This window comes from Vespula pensylvanica, chromosome 3, assembly GCF_014466175.1.
Source record: "Vespula pensylvanica isolate Volc-1 chromosome 3, ASM1446617v1, whole genome shotgun sequence".
NCBI classification, from domain to species: Eukaryota; Metazoa; Arthropoda; class Insecta; order Hymenoptera; family Vespidae; genus Vespula; species Vespula pensylvanica.
This window is the reverse complement of record NC_057687.1, coordinates 11,674,802-11,688,009: the sequence shown is the minus strand read 5'-3', so window position 1 is coordinate 11,688,009 and position 13,208 is coordinate 11,674,802. Positions and strand designations below refer to the sequence as shown.

The window sequence follows — 13,208 nt, the reverse complement described above, 5'->3', positions numbered from 1 at the left end:
TTTGCGTCTCACGGCAGGCAAATTCTGTATTTTGAATCACGAACTTTACAGCACTGTAAGTAACTACCATCGAGCCACTACAAAGTAAACAACTTTTGTTTAGTGCAACTAAATAAAAACAAATACTAATCGTAGGTAATAAAAACGATCTATAAGTTGAATGTATCGTTTACAGGTTTTGAAAACATCGATGAGCTATCTATCTGTTTTGCGTGCAACAATAACAAAGGACGATTAATACATTCGATTTAATTCATAATTCAGTAGTTTAGCATTGAATATATTCGAACAAAAAATATCGAAGTTACACGACGTTATATTCGTTACTTCATTCGAGAATTCATTAAATCATAATCCTAAAGAATTTTGCATACATCTTTTTGTCGATGCTCCATCGTATGTATAATGAATTTTAATTAAATTTTTTTTAATACAAGAATCAGTTTGAAGAATAAGTTTTTGACGTATAGGAGCAACGATCTCGATCATTTATTAAGTCGTATCATAAATTCGATCGAAGTTTCCACGTCGGAGAAAGGAAATGCATGCATTAGCGTTTGAAAGACCACGTAACAAAACAGGTGGAGTGGGAAGAGGTAAAAAGAGAGGGAGAGAATAAAAAATGAGTCAATTTTAAAGATGTCTCAGTTAAGAGTAGGTTGCACGAGTTCAACGACTATGCGATATAAAATTGGAGATATTTTCGTTCCCGCTCCTCTCCCATCGTATACTTCTTCATTCTCCTATTACTAACGCATTTTTTACCCTCAGACGAAGTTTCACTCAGAACCGTTAATACATTTTTTAACAGCTCCAACTCCGATTTGTTATAATGTTCTCAATGCGTAAGTGCACGCAAGACTATTTGACGCATGCATGATTAATAAACAAGAACCAATGAAGCTAGCAATTAGGGCAACCTCAATCGAACTATAGATTCATCGAATATTCTAAAAACGTAGCTAAGGATATCTCCTTCGATAGGACTTGAAAATGCGCGCGCAATGCGTTCTAAAGTTTCCTACGTGGATTACATTCGTTCTGGAATCGTTACACTGTGAAGAGATTAGAAGTGGATCTGACAGAAGGAGAAAAATTCAATCCAACATGGAGTTTTTCACTCTCTCCTTAAAAACACAATTCTTTAAACAGGTACATATTTTTAAATCTAGACTCTACGATTTGCTTTAAAAAAAATTGTTTAATAAAGCTATATTTCTAATAATTTCTAATCGCTTCTGAAAAACAAGTTTTTTTTTTTTTTTTGAGATTCATGGATACGATCGAAGAATAATTCGATGACGCGTTATTACTGTAGCAAATGCTCTATCATTCGATATAAATTTGAGTTACCCATTATCAAGCATCTCTGATGAGATTCTAAATAAATTACTGAAAAGATTAATACGAATGAAGTTATATTTATAATTATTTTAAGTAATAATAGAATGATTTCTAATCAGAGCCTTCTATTTCGGATTCTATTTAATATACATATTTATTTTTAATCCGATTATATCGTTATATCAGTGAAAAATTTCGTTCAGAAGTAATTCATTTCGCTCTTTCACATTTTCCTCAAAATATAAGGAACAATATTAACTTTTCAATTACAAAAAAAAAAAGAAAATATTTTGTCAACATTGAAATAGACTTGTCCGTCATATATGTCATGAAAAAGAAAAATATAAATGCACGCTAATATACCTCTCTAAGAATATTAATATTACATACTCGATTAATAAATTGAAATAATGATATTAATATTATCGAGATCTATCTTCTAATCAAGTTGTACCGACTTACATTCTGATACCATGTCTCCAACAACTCAAACCTAGTAACTCGATGCATAGTTGGTAACATCAAACGTTTTCGCAAATCCTAGACCACTCACCGCTAGAGTCACAATGTGCAAGTAGCGAGTAGCTTCGAAAGTCTTACTACAGAGGGGTCTATTCTAGACGATGAATAAAACATTTAATAGTGACCTATCCTGATAAAAGGAGTTATTTGCAAGACTAATTTGAAAAATTAAAGTATATAATATAATAAGAAGTTTCTATAAATCATGCAATATTTAAATAAAATACTCTAATGATAGAGCGATGATAAAATTACACGACAATTACGATCACGCAAAAAGAATATAAGAAATCATTTAGAGCGTCCTAAACGATAGAGAGATCTTTTTACGATACTCCTTTCAAAAATATGTTTATGGATATCCAACATTATCAAAAATCTCCTGAAACAGAAAAAAATCTTTAACAGTATCCCCAATCCTTCGCAACCCTTAAAGTTAAACTATTACGTCCATCAACATTTTCTATACGTTAAAAATCTAGATTTATGAACGAACTAAAAAGAAAACACAATCTAGACAGTCATTCTTGTCAGAACGTTCACTGATTTCATAGAGCATGCGCCTCACGTATGATTCGAGAAATATATGTGAGCAATGCGAAAGAAACGAACAAAGGAATCAGTTTCTGATAGGACGTTGTCACAAGAACCAACATGACCGTTAACGGAGGTAGAGACCGATCAACAATAATCACAAGCTCTAGTTCTTAATTGATCTTAACAATTTATCTTTATCGTTTTCAATTTTATTTGAGTCGTTATCGTTCGTTATTATAAAAACCGTGATAACAATGATCCATACAATAATTAATCGGAATCTTGCAACGATGAATTTCTTTTGAATTGCACATTGCTAATATAATTTCTTTTTTCTCTCTTTCGTTCTTCCCCTCCTCACTCTCTCTCTCTCTCTTTCTCTCTCTCTCTCTCTCTCTCTCACTCTTCCACCACACTCGAATAGAATCATAAATCTTCTCAGATTTGAATAATATATCATATTGATCTATACGTCGTAGTCACGCGATCGTGACCAACGGATATATGATTTATCATAATTCCTATATATTTCCAAAATTATTGCACGCTTTACATCTGCAATCTAACGATCTTATACTAACGCGTCCTATGTTAACGAAAGTTTGGCAAGTGGAGTACGCTTGTGGATGGAACTTGTACACAATGAAATTCATGGGTATTTGGCCAGAGGAAAGAAGTTTCGATCGAATGTCGAGCTACAAAGTGTTAATAGGGGTTGCATTCATCTTCTTATTTTGCACTATACCTCAATACATACTACTCTATCTCGATCGAAGTGATTTCGAATTGATTATGGAAAATCTATCCGTGGACAACATTAACGGAACTATCTCATTCCTAAAGATGATCGTCTTCTGGTCTAGCGGTGGACGTAAATACATTTCATTTATTTCAACCCCTCTATAACTTTATAATAGTAAATTTAAACTCAAACATTCACGTATTTCTTCCCTTTCAATATCGTTTTATTCGACAAAAAATTCATCGTTACTACACGCGTCTGAAATTGTTCATTATTCTAAATTGGAAATTATAATTCGTACGTACATTACAAATATATCTAATGATAAAAGTAAACAATAATAATTTTTAAAAACATGATCAAGAAATAAAGTTACGGAGGGTTAACAATAAAACTTAAGAGCTAAATGTACAGACAGTAGTTCTACTTTTATATAATTTTTCTTGCACATTCATGCTTATTCTTATCAAACCATTTCCATCGAAGAGATAAAGGATCTTCTCCACTCGATGGAGGAAGATTGGAAGGAAGTATCCAAGAAGGAAGATGAAAAGAAAATGATGAAATACGCGAAATTCAGCAGAAACCTAGCTACGAAAGCAACCGCTGTCTGTTCTGTTCTTATCCTTGTTTATACCGTAAAGAGATGTCTATCGATGAATACCGAGGGTCGTTTATATTTTTTCCCTGCGTATTTTCCATTCGAGGCGATGACTAGTCCAATATTCGAATTAAAATTCATCGGTACAATGATAGGTGCGACTTACTATACAGTAACGTATACAGCAGTAGACACTTTCCTAGCCATGTTGGTCCTTCACGTGTGTGGACAACTTTCGAGACTACAAAACGAATTGATCAATTTAAATTCTTCTACAAGAGAAGAATTTCATTTCAAATTAAGTTATATCGTAAAAAGGCACGATTATCTGAACAGGTACTCGATTATTCATAATGTAATAACTTTGTAAATTCAGAAGTAATAATGTTAATCGCTGTAATATTATGATCAACGATAATAAACCAATTTCTTCAGATTCATCGAGACGATAGAAGACGAATTCAATATAATGCTCCTTTTTCAAATACTTGGTTGTACCGTGCAACTCTGTATGGAATGTTTTCAAGGACTTTTGGTAAAATTCAACAAAATACATCGATTCGTCTTGCGTATCCTTTTATCTCTGAATTTTTAAGCAGATTTTCAACAAGATATACGTTTTTTTTCGAAATTGTGTATATTCGCTAAAACTCGAGAATATTTAATAATTCTTCTAGATTATGAAGATACATTTTATTGATTACACGCAAATCTCTTTGCATCTACTAAAAAATTCAGAAAATATTTGCGATTAATCCATTGTAAAATATCTACAAGAGTACAAATTTCAGTTAATGGCCGGTAAAGGAGAACAGATACCCTTAATAGAGATGTTCTTCTTCGCATTCTACATCGTTTACGTTCTACTTCAACTATATCTCTATTGCTACGTCGGTGAAAGACTTTGGTCCGAGGTGGACGAAACATTAATGGTTAAGAAATGTAATACCAAATTATCGTATAAAAATCTATCCTTTCAGAGTACCGAAGTTGCTCGCGCCGCATACGAATGTAAGTGGTACGAATTCCTACCGAACGAGGCTAGATCATTGATATTGATAATCCGTCGATCTCGGTCTCCTTTGCGTCTAACAGCAGGCAAATTCTGCACTTTCAATCATGAACTCTACAACAGCGTAAGTAATCCCACGAGGCACTATAAAATGAACAACGTTTTTCTATAACAAAATAAATCATAAATGGCAGCTAATAAAAATGAGATATCTGTACGTTAAAATTTGTTCGCAGGTACTGAAGACATCGATGGGCTATCTATCCGTTTTACGTGCAACAATGATAAAAGAAGAATGATACTTTTGACTTAATACACAAATAATTATATCATCATAGAATCGCAAAGATCCAAACAAAAAATATCAAAATCATATGAGATTTTGTTTGTAGTTTCATTCAAGGATTTATTAAATCATAATCCTGTCAAATTTTCTCTATCTTTCTTTTTCTATCATAAACTCCACGTAATTAAACTTATTTTTGTAGCATGAACTTTTTTATTTCATGAATTAATACACGTTTCATATATGCAAGGACGATGCTCGACGCCTACGATACGCATTAATCCGATGCCAAACAATTCCGGCACGAATTCTATAAATAATGGATATGGTATCACCCTAGCTTTTATCAGGATATACACTATGAATTCTGTTTTATGTAAGATACACAGAAACGATCGAAAATTGCTTCAACGTGACGTTACTGATCCAGATGTTCGAATGTACCGTAATATATTTGCTGCTTGAAAAGCTTTGATACGCTCGAGATAAAGAAAAATTACTACGTAGGTATGATAACATTTTTTCTATCTATTCTTCTTTTCCATTTGTCGAAAGCTCTAACAGATAAAAAAACTTATTCTTTCTATATATGGCACTCGGATATCGCGTTCTACGTCTGTTACGTCCTATTACACCTAGAATGATTCTGATCCGAACATTCTTTTTTTCGAATAGTATTTAATATACATTTTACTTTTAATTCATTTATATCGGTTATATCGGTAAAAAAATTTATTTCTGAAATAATTAATTTTTCTGTTTCATATTTTTCTAGAAATTTAAGAAACGATGTTAACTTTTTAATTATAATAAATAGACAAAATAATTTTTCTTAAATTCGTTACAAAGTTATGTTAACAACATTACGAAATGATGTTATCATTACGCTTATTAAATTTTATATAATGAAGTAATTTATTGAAATAATACTACTATTATGTTTATCAAGTTATACCGACTTATATTTCGGAACTATATCCTCAAACTACTCAGAGTTGGTAATCCAATACATTGTTGGTAACAAGAAACGTTCCCGCAAATCCTAGATCTACATAACCGCTAGGCTTGTAATGTGCAAGTAGCGAATAGTTTCGAAACTCTTACTATAGAGGGGTCTATTCGATACGATGAATAAAACATTTAGTGACCTATCCTAAAATAAAAAAAATTATTTTCAAGACTAATTTGAAAAATTAAAATATATTATATCGTAAAAAGAAATTTTTATAGAGTATGCATTAAATAAAAATACTTAAATATTTTACACGAAAATGAATACAAGGACAATCAATTTCCAATATGTCGCAGTAACGAAATCCTATTTGAATATTGCTCGACGTGTAACGAGTAACTCAACGAATACATACACGCCTAAATATAATAAAACATTGAAATAAAATCCATCATTAGTGAAGTCATTTGTGCTCCTCGTTATTATCGTCAAGCTACATTGCTATATAATAGATAAGCTTTTTTAATGATAAATAATTCTTTCCCTACACACACACACACACACATACACTTTTTTAAGAAAAGATAAATTAAATAAAATACTGAACTTTTTATGTCACAGAACACGGGAATAAACGACGGTACGAGCATGTGTGTTACGATTTATCATGAAATACAAGTTAAATCATTCAAATGATGATAATCATACTTCGAAAATGGATACCTCTGCATACAGCATTTAAATTTTTCAACAATGTAAGTAAAAGTATTACGCTCTTATATATATATATATATATATATATATATATATATATATATATATACATACACACACACACACACCATAGAAGATAAATAGTTTCTTTTTGAAAAAATGTCCAGCACTTTTTCAAAATGTCTATGTATCGTTATTCCATATAACGAATATCGTAAATACAAAAAGAAACGTACAATATTAGTTTTTTTTTTGAATTTCATCGATATTAAAAAAGAATGTTTTTGTAAAATATTTTTTATGTCGTTAATACGTGTTGGAAAGTTAACATACTCTGCTCACAAAGTGATGATAGATTAAACACGCCAGAGTTACGATCACGCAAAATTTTATAAGAAATCGTTTAGAGTGTCCAACGATACAAGAATTTTTTCACGATACTCGTTTCTAAAATACGTTTATGGATATTTAAAAATATAAAAAATTTCCTGAAACAGAAGAAAATTTTTAACAGCATCCTTAACCCTTCGCAACTCTTAACATTATTACGTCCAACGTACAACATTTTTTATACGTTAAAAATCTAGGTTTATGAATGAACTAAAAAGAAAAAAAAGAATATAGACAGACAGTCGTTCCTGTCACAACGTTCGCAGATTTCATAGAGCATGCGCTTCACGAGGTATATCGAGAAAGATATACGCGGAACGCGAAAGAAACGAACAAAGGAATCAGTTCCTGATACGACGTTATCACAAGAACAAATTATGACCGTTAACGGAGGTAGAGACCGATCGAACAATTTTCACTCGCTCCATTAATTGATCTTAATAATTTATCTCAATCGTTTTCAATTTTATTCGAGTATCGTTCGTTATAATAAAAACCGTGATAACAATGATCGATACAATAATTAATCGGAATCTTGCAACAACGAATTTCTTCTGAAATGCACATAGCGAATATAATTTCGTTTTTTCTCTTTTTGTTTCTCCACCCCTCAGCAGTCCAACGAATAGAATCCTAAATCTTCTTAGATTTGAATAATATATCATATTGATCAATAAATACGTCGTAGTCACGCGATCGTAACCAACCGATATATGATTCACGATAATTCTTATATATTTCCAAAATTATTGCACGCTTCATCACTGAAATCCAACGATGCTAACTGATACTAACGCGTCCTATATTAACGAAAGTTTGGCAAGTAGAGTACGCTTGTGGATGGAATTTCTACACGATGAGATTCATGGGTATTTGGCCAGAAGAAAGAAGTTTCGATCGAATGTCGAGCTACAAAGTGTTAATAGGAGTTGCATTCATCATCCTATTCTGCGCTATACCTCAATACATACTACTCTATCTCGATCGAAATGATTTCGAATTGATTATGGAAAATCTATCATTGGACACCATCAATGGAACGATCTCATTCGTAAAGATGATATTCTTCTGGTGTGGCGGTGGACGTAAATACATTTCATTTATTTCAACCAACCCTCTATAACTTTATAATTGTAAATTTAAACTCAAACATTTACGTATTTCTTCCTTTTCAATATCGTTTTATTCGACAAAAAATTCATCGCCACTACGCGTGTGTGAAATTTTTCACTTTTCCAAAGTGTAAATTATAATTCGTACGTAAATTATAATTTGATTTTAAATTAAATTTAAATTCATTTAATTTTAAATTTACATCATATTTCGTACGTAAATTAAATTATATAAATTATATCTAATGATAAAAGTAAACAATAATATTTTTTAAAAACATGATCAAGAAATAAAGTTACAGAGGGCTAACAATAAAACATAAGAACTAGATATACAGACAATAGTACCACGTTTTACAAATTTTCTCGCACATTCATGCTTATTCTTAACAATCGTTTCTATCGAAGGGATGAAGGATCTTCTCCGCTCGATGGAAGAAGATTGGAAGGAAGTGTCCAAGAAGGAAGATGAAAAGAAAATGATGGAATACGCGAAATTCAGCAGAAGCTTAGCTAAGAAAGCGACTATTGTCTGTACTGGTATTATCGTTAGTTATACTATAAAAAGATGTCTGTCGATGCGTACCGAGGGTCCTTTATATTTTTTCCCTGCGTATTTTCCATTCGAGGCGATGACTAGTCCAATATTCGAATTTAAGTTCATCGGTACAATGATAGGTTGTACTTATTATACAGTAACGTATACATCAGTGGACACTTTCCTAGCCATGTTGGTCCTTCACGTGTGTGGACAACTTTCGAGGCTACAAAACGAATTGACCAATTTGAATTCCGCTACAAAAGAAGAATTTCATATCAAATTAAGTTATATCGTAAAAAGGCACGATTATCTGAACAGGTACTCAATTATTCATAATGTAATAACTTTGTAAATTCAGAAGAAATAATGTTAATCGCTGTAATATTATGATCAACGATAATAAACCAATTTCTTCAGATTCATCGAGACGATAGATGACGAGTTCAATATAATGCTCCTTGTTCAAATACTCGGCTGTACCGTGCAGCTCTGCATGGAATGTTTTCAAGGACTTCTGGTAAAATTAGACAAAATTTTCAGATTCGTCTGGGCATCGATATATCCGTCCATTTTTAACTCTGAATTTTTGAGCAGATCGTCAGCAAGTACAAGATTGTTCCAAATCTTGTACACGCGCACAACTAAAGTACTATATAATAATTAATTTTAAATTCTTAATATATACTTTATTAACGCTACGCTAATCTCTCTGCATCAACTAAAAAATTCAGAAGATACTTACAAATAATCCATTGTAAAATATCTACAAGAGTACGAATTTCAGTTAATGGCTGGTGAAGCAGGAGAGATTCCCTTAATAGAGGTATTCTTCTTCGCATTCTACACCGTTTACGTTCTAATTCAACTATACCTCTACTGTTACGTCGGTGAAAGACTTTGGACCGAGGTGGACGAAACATTAATGATTAAAAAATAACGACGAGATGAAATACCAAACTACTGTACCAAAATCTGTCCTTTCAGAGTACCGAAATTGCTAATGCCGCGTACGAATGTAAATGGTACGATTTACTACCGAACGAGGCTAGAACACTGATTCTGATAATCCGTCGATCGCGGTCACCTTTGCGTCTGACAGCAGGCAAATTCTGTGTTTTCAACCATGAACTTTACAGCAGCGTAAGTAATCCCACGAGACACTATAAAACGAACAACGTTTTTCTATAACAAGATAAATCATAAATCGTAACTAACGAAAACGAGATACCTGTACTTCGAATATGTTGTTTACAGGTCTTGAGGACATCAATGGGCTATCTATCCGTTTTACGTGCAACGATGATATAAAAAGAATCATATGTACGACGTACTACACAAATAACTATCTCATCATAGAATCGCAAATATCAATATAAAAGATATCGAGATCATATGAGATTTTGTTTGTAGTTTCATTCGAAGATTTATTAAATCGCAATCCAGTCAAATTTTCTGTATTTCTCTTTTTCAATCATCACTCCACATATTTCAACATATTTTTATAGAATGAATTTTTCCATTTCATCAATTAATACACTTTTGGCATATACGAGGACGATGCTCGACGTCTACGAACGCACTAGTACAGAGCCAAACTATTCCGACCCGAATTCAATAAATAATGGATATGGTATCACGCTATCTTTTGTCAGGGCATGCGCTATGAAAGATACCGAACTTACGCTCCCCCATATACGAAAGGAACCGCCCCGAAACAGTTCTTGGTACATTCTTGCCGCGAAAGCCCACATGGAGAGAAGTGGAGGTATTAAATTCCTTTAGAAATTTTAAACGTGTTTCATATCGATACAAAATGTTAAAGAATCAAAAAAAATAAATTAGAAAAAAAATTAATAAATTTTCGATCATTCTCAAAAATGAACTAACTCGAGCGATTTGTCTAAAATCAAACAAAAATAAATATACATAAGATCAATTAATTAATTAACAGTGGACAGGGAAAAAAAGTCGCACGTACGTTACGCCTTTGGCTGGAACATCTACACCATGAGAATCATGGGACTTTGGCCGCAGGAAAAGATGTACAATCCATCGGAGAATCTAAAAGTTTTCTCCGCGGTATTTTTCATGTTTTCCTTCGTAAGTTTACCGCAAACGGTAAATCTTTTCTTCATCTGGGGTGACTTCGATCTGGTCGTGGAAAATCTGGCTATGGACAACGTGTTCTTCTCGATTACGATTCTGAAGACTATTGTTTTTTGGCTTAATGGAAAAAGTAAACTAAATGTTCTGAAACAGCTTAAATATCGTCGAACATGACGAAGAAACTAGTTTTTAATTCCAATTATTTTATCTGTCGAAGCCCTGAAAGGACTGTTAAATCTCATGGAGGAGGATCGCAAAGAAGCTACAAAGGAAGACGATATAAAGAGAATAATGACCGTAGCTGATAACTCAAGAAAAATAACCATTACGGTCAACATAATAAGTCACAGCATCTTCATCATTTACGCCATAATGCATGTGGCAACGAATTATCCGACCATCCGTGGACTCTACTTCCCAGCCTATTTTCCATGGGAAACGAAACCCAGTCCCAATTACGAACTGACTTTCTTAGGACAGCTGGTGGCCTGCTACTATTCTACCGTTATTTATTCCTTGGTCGACACGTTCCTCGCGACTCTGGTGTTACACGTTTGCGGACAGCTGGCTAATCTGAAGCACGAGCTGATTAATTTTCAAAGCGAAACGACGGAAGAATTTCATGAGAAGCTGGGACGCATCGTGAAGAAACACGATTACCTTAACGAGTGAGATCAAACTGAACGATAATATTTCTATGATAACGATCTACAGCGATCTAATCGAATTCTGTTTTATCCAAGCTTCACAGAAACGATCGAAAATTGCTTCAACATGATGTTACTGATCCAAATGTTAGGATGTACCATTATACTCTGCTTGGAAAGTTTTGATACGCTCGAGGTAAAGAAAAATTATTATATAGATATAACGAAATATTTTCTGTTCATTTTTCTTTTCTATTATATCGTAGGTTCTAACAGGTGAAAAAAATGAATTCTTTCTATTGGAACTCGGATGCATCGCGTTCTACGTCTCTTACGTCCTACTGCAACTTTATCTCTATTGCTACATAGGCCAGAGACTTCTTTCAGAGGTAAATTCGAATCTAAGATCGTTATACTTAACGATCTCGACTTTATCGACATAATATCTCACATCGACGATCTTTCGATATTAATCGTCTAAAGATAAGAAACGATACATGTGTAATTAATAGAATCTATTTCGCAATATGTCAATAGATTTAGTTTGTTAACAATCTTGAAACCTTCCATTTTAGAGTACAGGAATCGCGGACGCTGCCTACGAATGCGAATGGTTTAACCTGTCACCGAACGAAGCAAAATGTCTCATACTGATCATGCGTCGTGCGAGATCGCCCTTGCGCATTACGGCTGGAAAATTCTGTTCCTTCAATCACGAGCTTTTCAGCGAAGTAAGGAAAAAAAAATATCGACGACTTACCGATCTTTTCATGTTTCGAATAAATCCAAATTCTAAATCATAAATATATCGTTTTAATCGATTAATTAAATTCGCAATATACCTCGATAATAAAAAAAATCATTGTGAAATGTATGCTTCAGGTCGTTAGAACAGCAATGGGTTACTTATCGGTTCTCTACACAGTAAAGAGCGAGGATTGAGAATAAACAAAAAATGACTGTGACAAACGAGTAGCGAAATGTTATAATTATTGTAAAGTCTGATAATATTTTTCGAATAACAATTAGCTGAACGAAACAACGACAGTTTTTATTTCTGAAAATAAAATCCTTCATTCTGAAACTTGTCATTTATATCTACCAAGCCACAGTTCATACGTCCTTGTCAAATATATGTTAAAAAAAAACCTAATGCCATAGCGTTAAAAAAAATTTGAAAAATTTAATCCATTTCAATGTCAATTACGATAGAACATCAAGGACGATCTATAAATCTTATCAAATAAAAATCGATGGGGAATAAAATGTGCGCGTTGTTCCAAAAATATCAGGACACAGAGGAGAGGTTGATAAGGTGAGATGAGGTGAAGTGAGGGGAAAAGAGAGAACAAGAATGCATAAATATTAAAGAGGACTTCGAACACGCACGTTGCACGACAGTTCATCGAATATGCAACATAAAATTGAAGACATTTTCCATTCCCCTGTCTCATGATCCCTTGACCCTACGTTCTTTCAAACTCCCGTTTCTTCGACACTTTTTTTACCCAAATTATATATTTCTTCAAACTTTGCATATATCTTTTAACAACCTGGACTCTAATAAATCGTTACAATGTTCAGAACGCGTAAGTGCACGTAATACTACTCGATACAGAGAGAACTATAGAGTGATCGAATATTCGAAAGACGTAGTTAAGGTATCTTTCTCCGATAGAGCTCGAAAATGCGCGCGCAATGC

General features: G+C 33.1%; 3 protein-coding genes across 3 annotated transcripts in view; all 3 read left to right on the top strand.

The window, feature by feature from the left end:
* LOC122627561 (odorant receptor 13a-like) overlaps positions 1 to 5,113 on the top strand; it is a 5,862-nt gene extending 749 nt beyond the window's left edge. Inside the window, exons 3-7 of the mRNA XM_043808750.1 lie at positions 3,587 to 4,082; positions 4,182 to 4,281; positions 4,538 to 4,660; positions 4,727 to 4,882; positions 4,995 to 5,113. Of these exons, the coding sequence (XP_043664685.1) occupies positions 3,587 to 4,082; positions 4,182 to 4,281; positions 4,538 to 4,660; positions 4,727 to 4,882; positions 4,995 to 5,057 (938 nt within the window). The 3' untranslated portion in view covers positions 5,058 to 5,113. The remainder of the gene's footprint in view (positions 1 to 3,586; positions 4,083 to 4,181; positions 4,282 to 4,537; positions 4,661 to 4,726; positions 4,883 to 4,994) is intronic.
* A 2,347-nt stretch (positions 5,114 to 7,460) lies between these two features.
* LOC122627837 (odorant receptor 13a-like) lies at positions 7,461 to 10,217 on the top strand. The gene is made up of 7 exons (XM_043809423.1): positions 7,461 to 7,493; positions 7,916 to 8,185; positions 8,621 to 9,071; positions 9,171 to 9,270; positions 9,538 to 9,660; positions 9,738 to 9,893; positions 10,008 to 10,217. The coding sequence occupies exons 1-7, from the start codon at positions 7,478 to 7,480 to the stop codon at positions 10,059 to 10,061; spliced, it is 1,170 nt and encodes a 389-aa protein (XP_043665358.1). The 5' UTR covers positions 7,461 to 7,477; the 3' UTR covers positions 10,062 to 10,217.
* A 14-nt stretch (positions 10,218 to 10,231) lies between these two features.
* Positions 10,232 to 12,472, top strand: LOC122627876 (odorant receptor 13a-like). Its single transcript, XM_043809489.1, has 7 exons — positions 10,232 to 10,518; positions 10,705 to 10,989; positions 11,077 to 11,527; positions 11,603 to 11,702; positions 11,773 to 11,895; positions 12,082 to 12,237; positions 12,389 to 12,472. Exons 1-7 carry the CDS (start codon positions 10,260 to 10,262, stop codon positions 12,446 to 12,448), a joined length of 1,434 nt encoding a protein of 477 aa, XP_043665424.1. The 5' UTR covers positions 10,232 to 10,259; the 3' UTR covers positions 12,449 to 12,472.
* The last annotated feature ends 736 nt before the right edge of the window (positions 12,473 to 13,208 follow it).

Bases quoted from the DNA above. Each gene is read 5' to 3' on its own strand.
- LOC122627837 (XM_043809423.1), top strand. The intron at 9,072-9,170 runs GTACTCAATTAT...CAATTTCTTCAG, and splicing joins AGGCACGATTATCTGAACAG to ATTCATCGAGACGATAGATG. The intron at 9,661-9,737 runs GTGGACGAAACA...CTGTCCTTTCAG, and splicing joins GTGAAAGACTTTGGACCGAG to AGTACCGAAATTGCTAATGC.
- LOC122627876 (XM_043809489.1), top strand. From the start codon at position 10,260: ATGAATTTTTCCATTTCATCAATTAATACACTTTTGGCATATACGAGG. The intron at 10,990-11,076 runs GTAAACTAAATG...TATCTGTCGAAG, and splicing joins TTTTTGGCTTAATGGAAAAA to CCCTGAAAGGACTGTTAAAT. The intron at 12,238-12,388 runs GTAAGGAAAAAA...TGTATGCTTCAG, and splicing joins ATCACGAGCTTTTCAGCGAA to GTCGTTAGAACAGCAATGGG.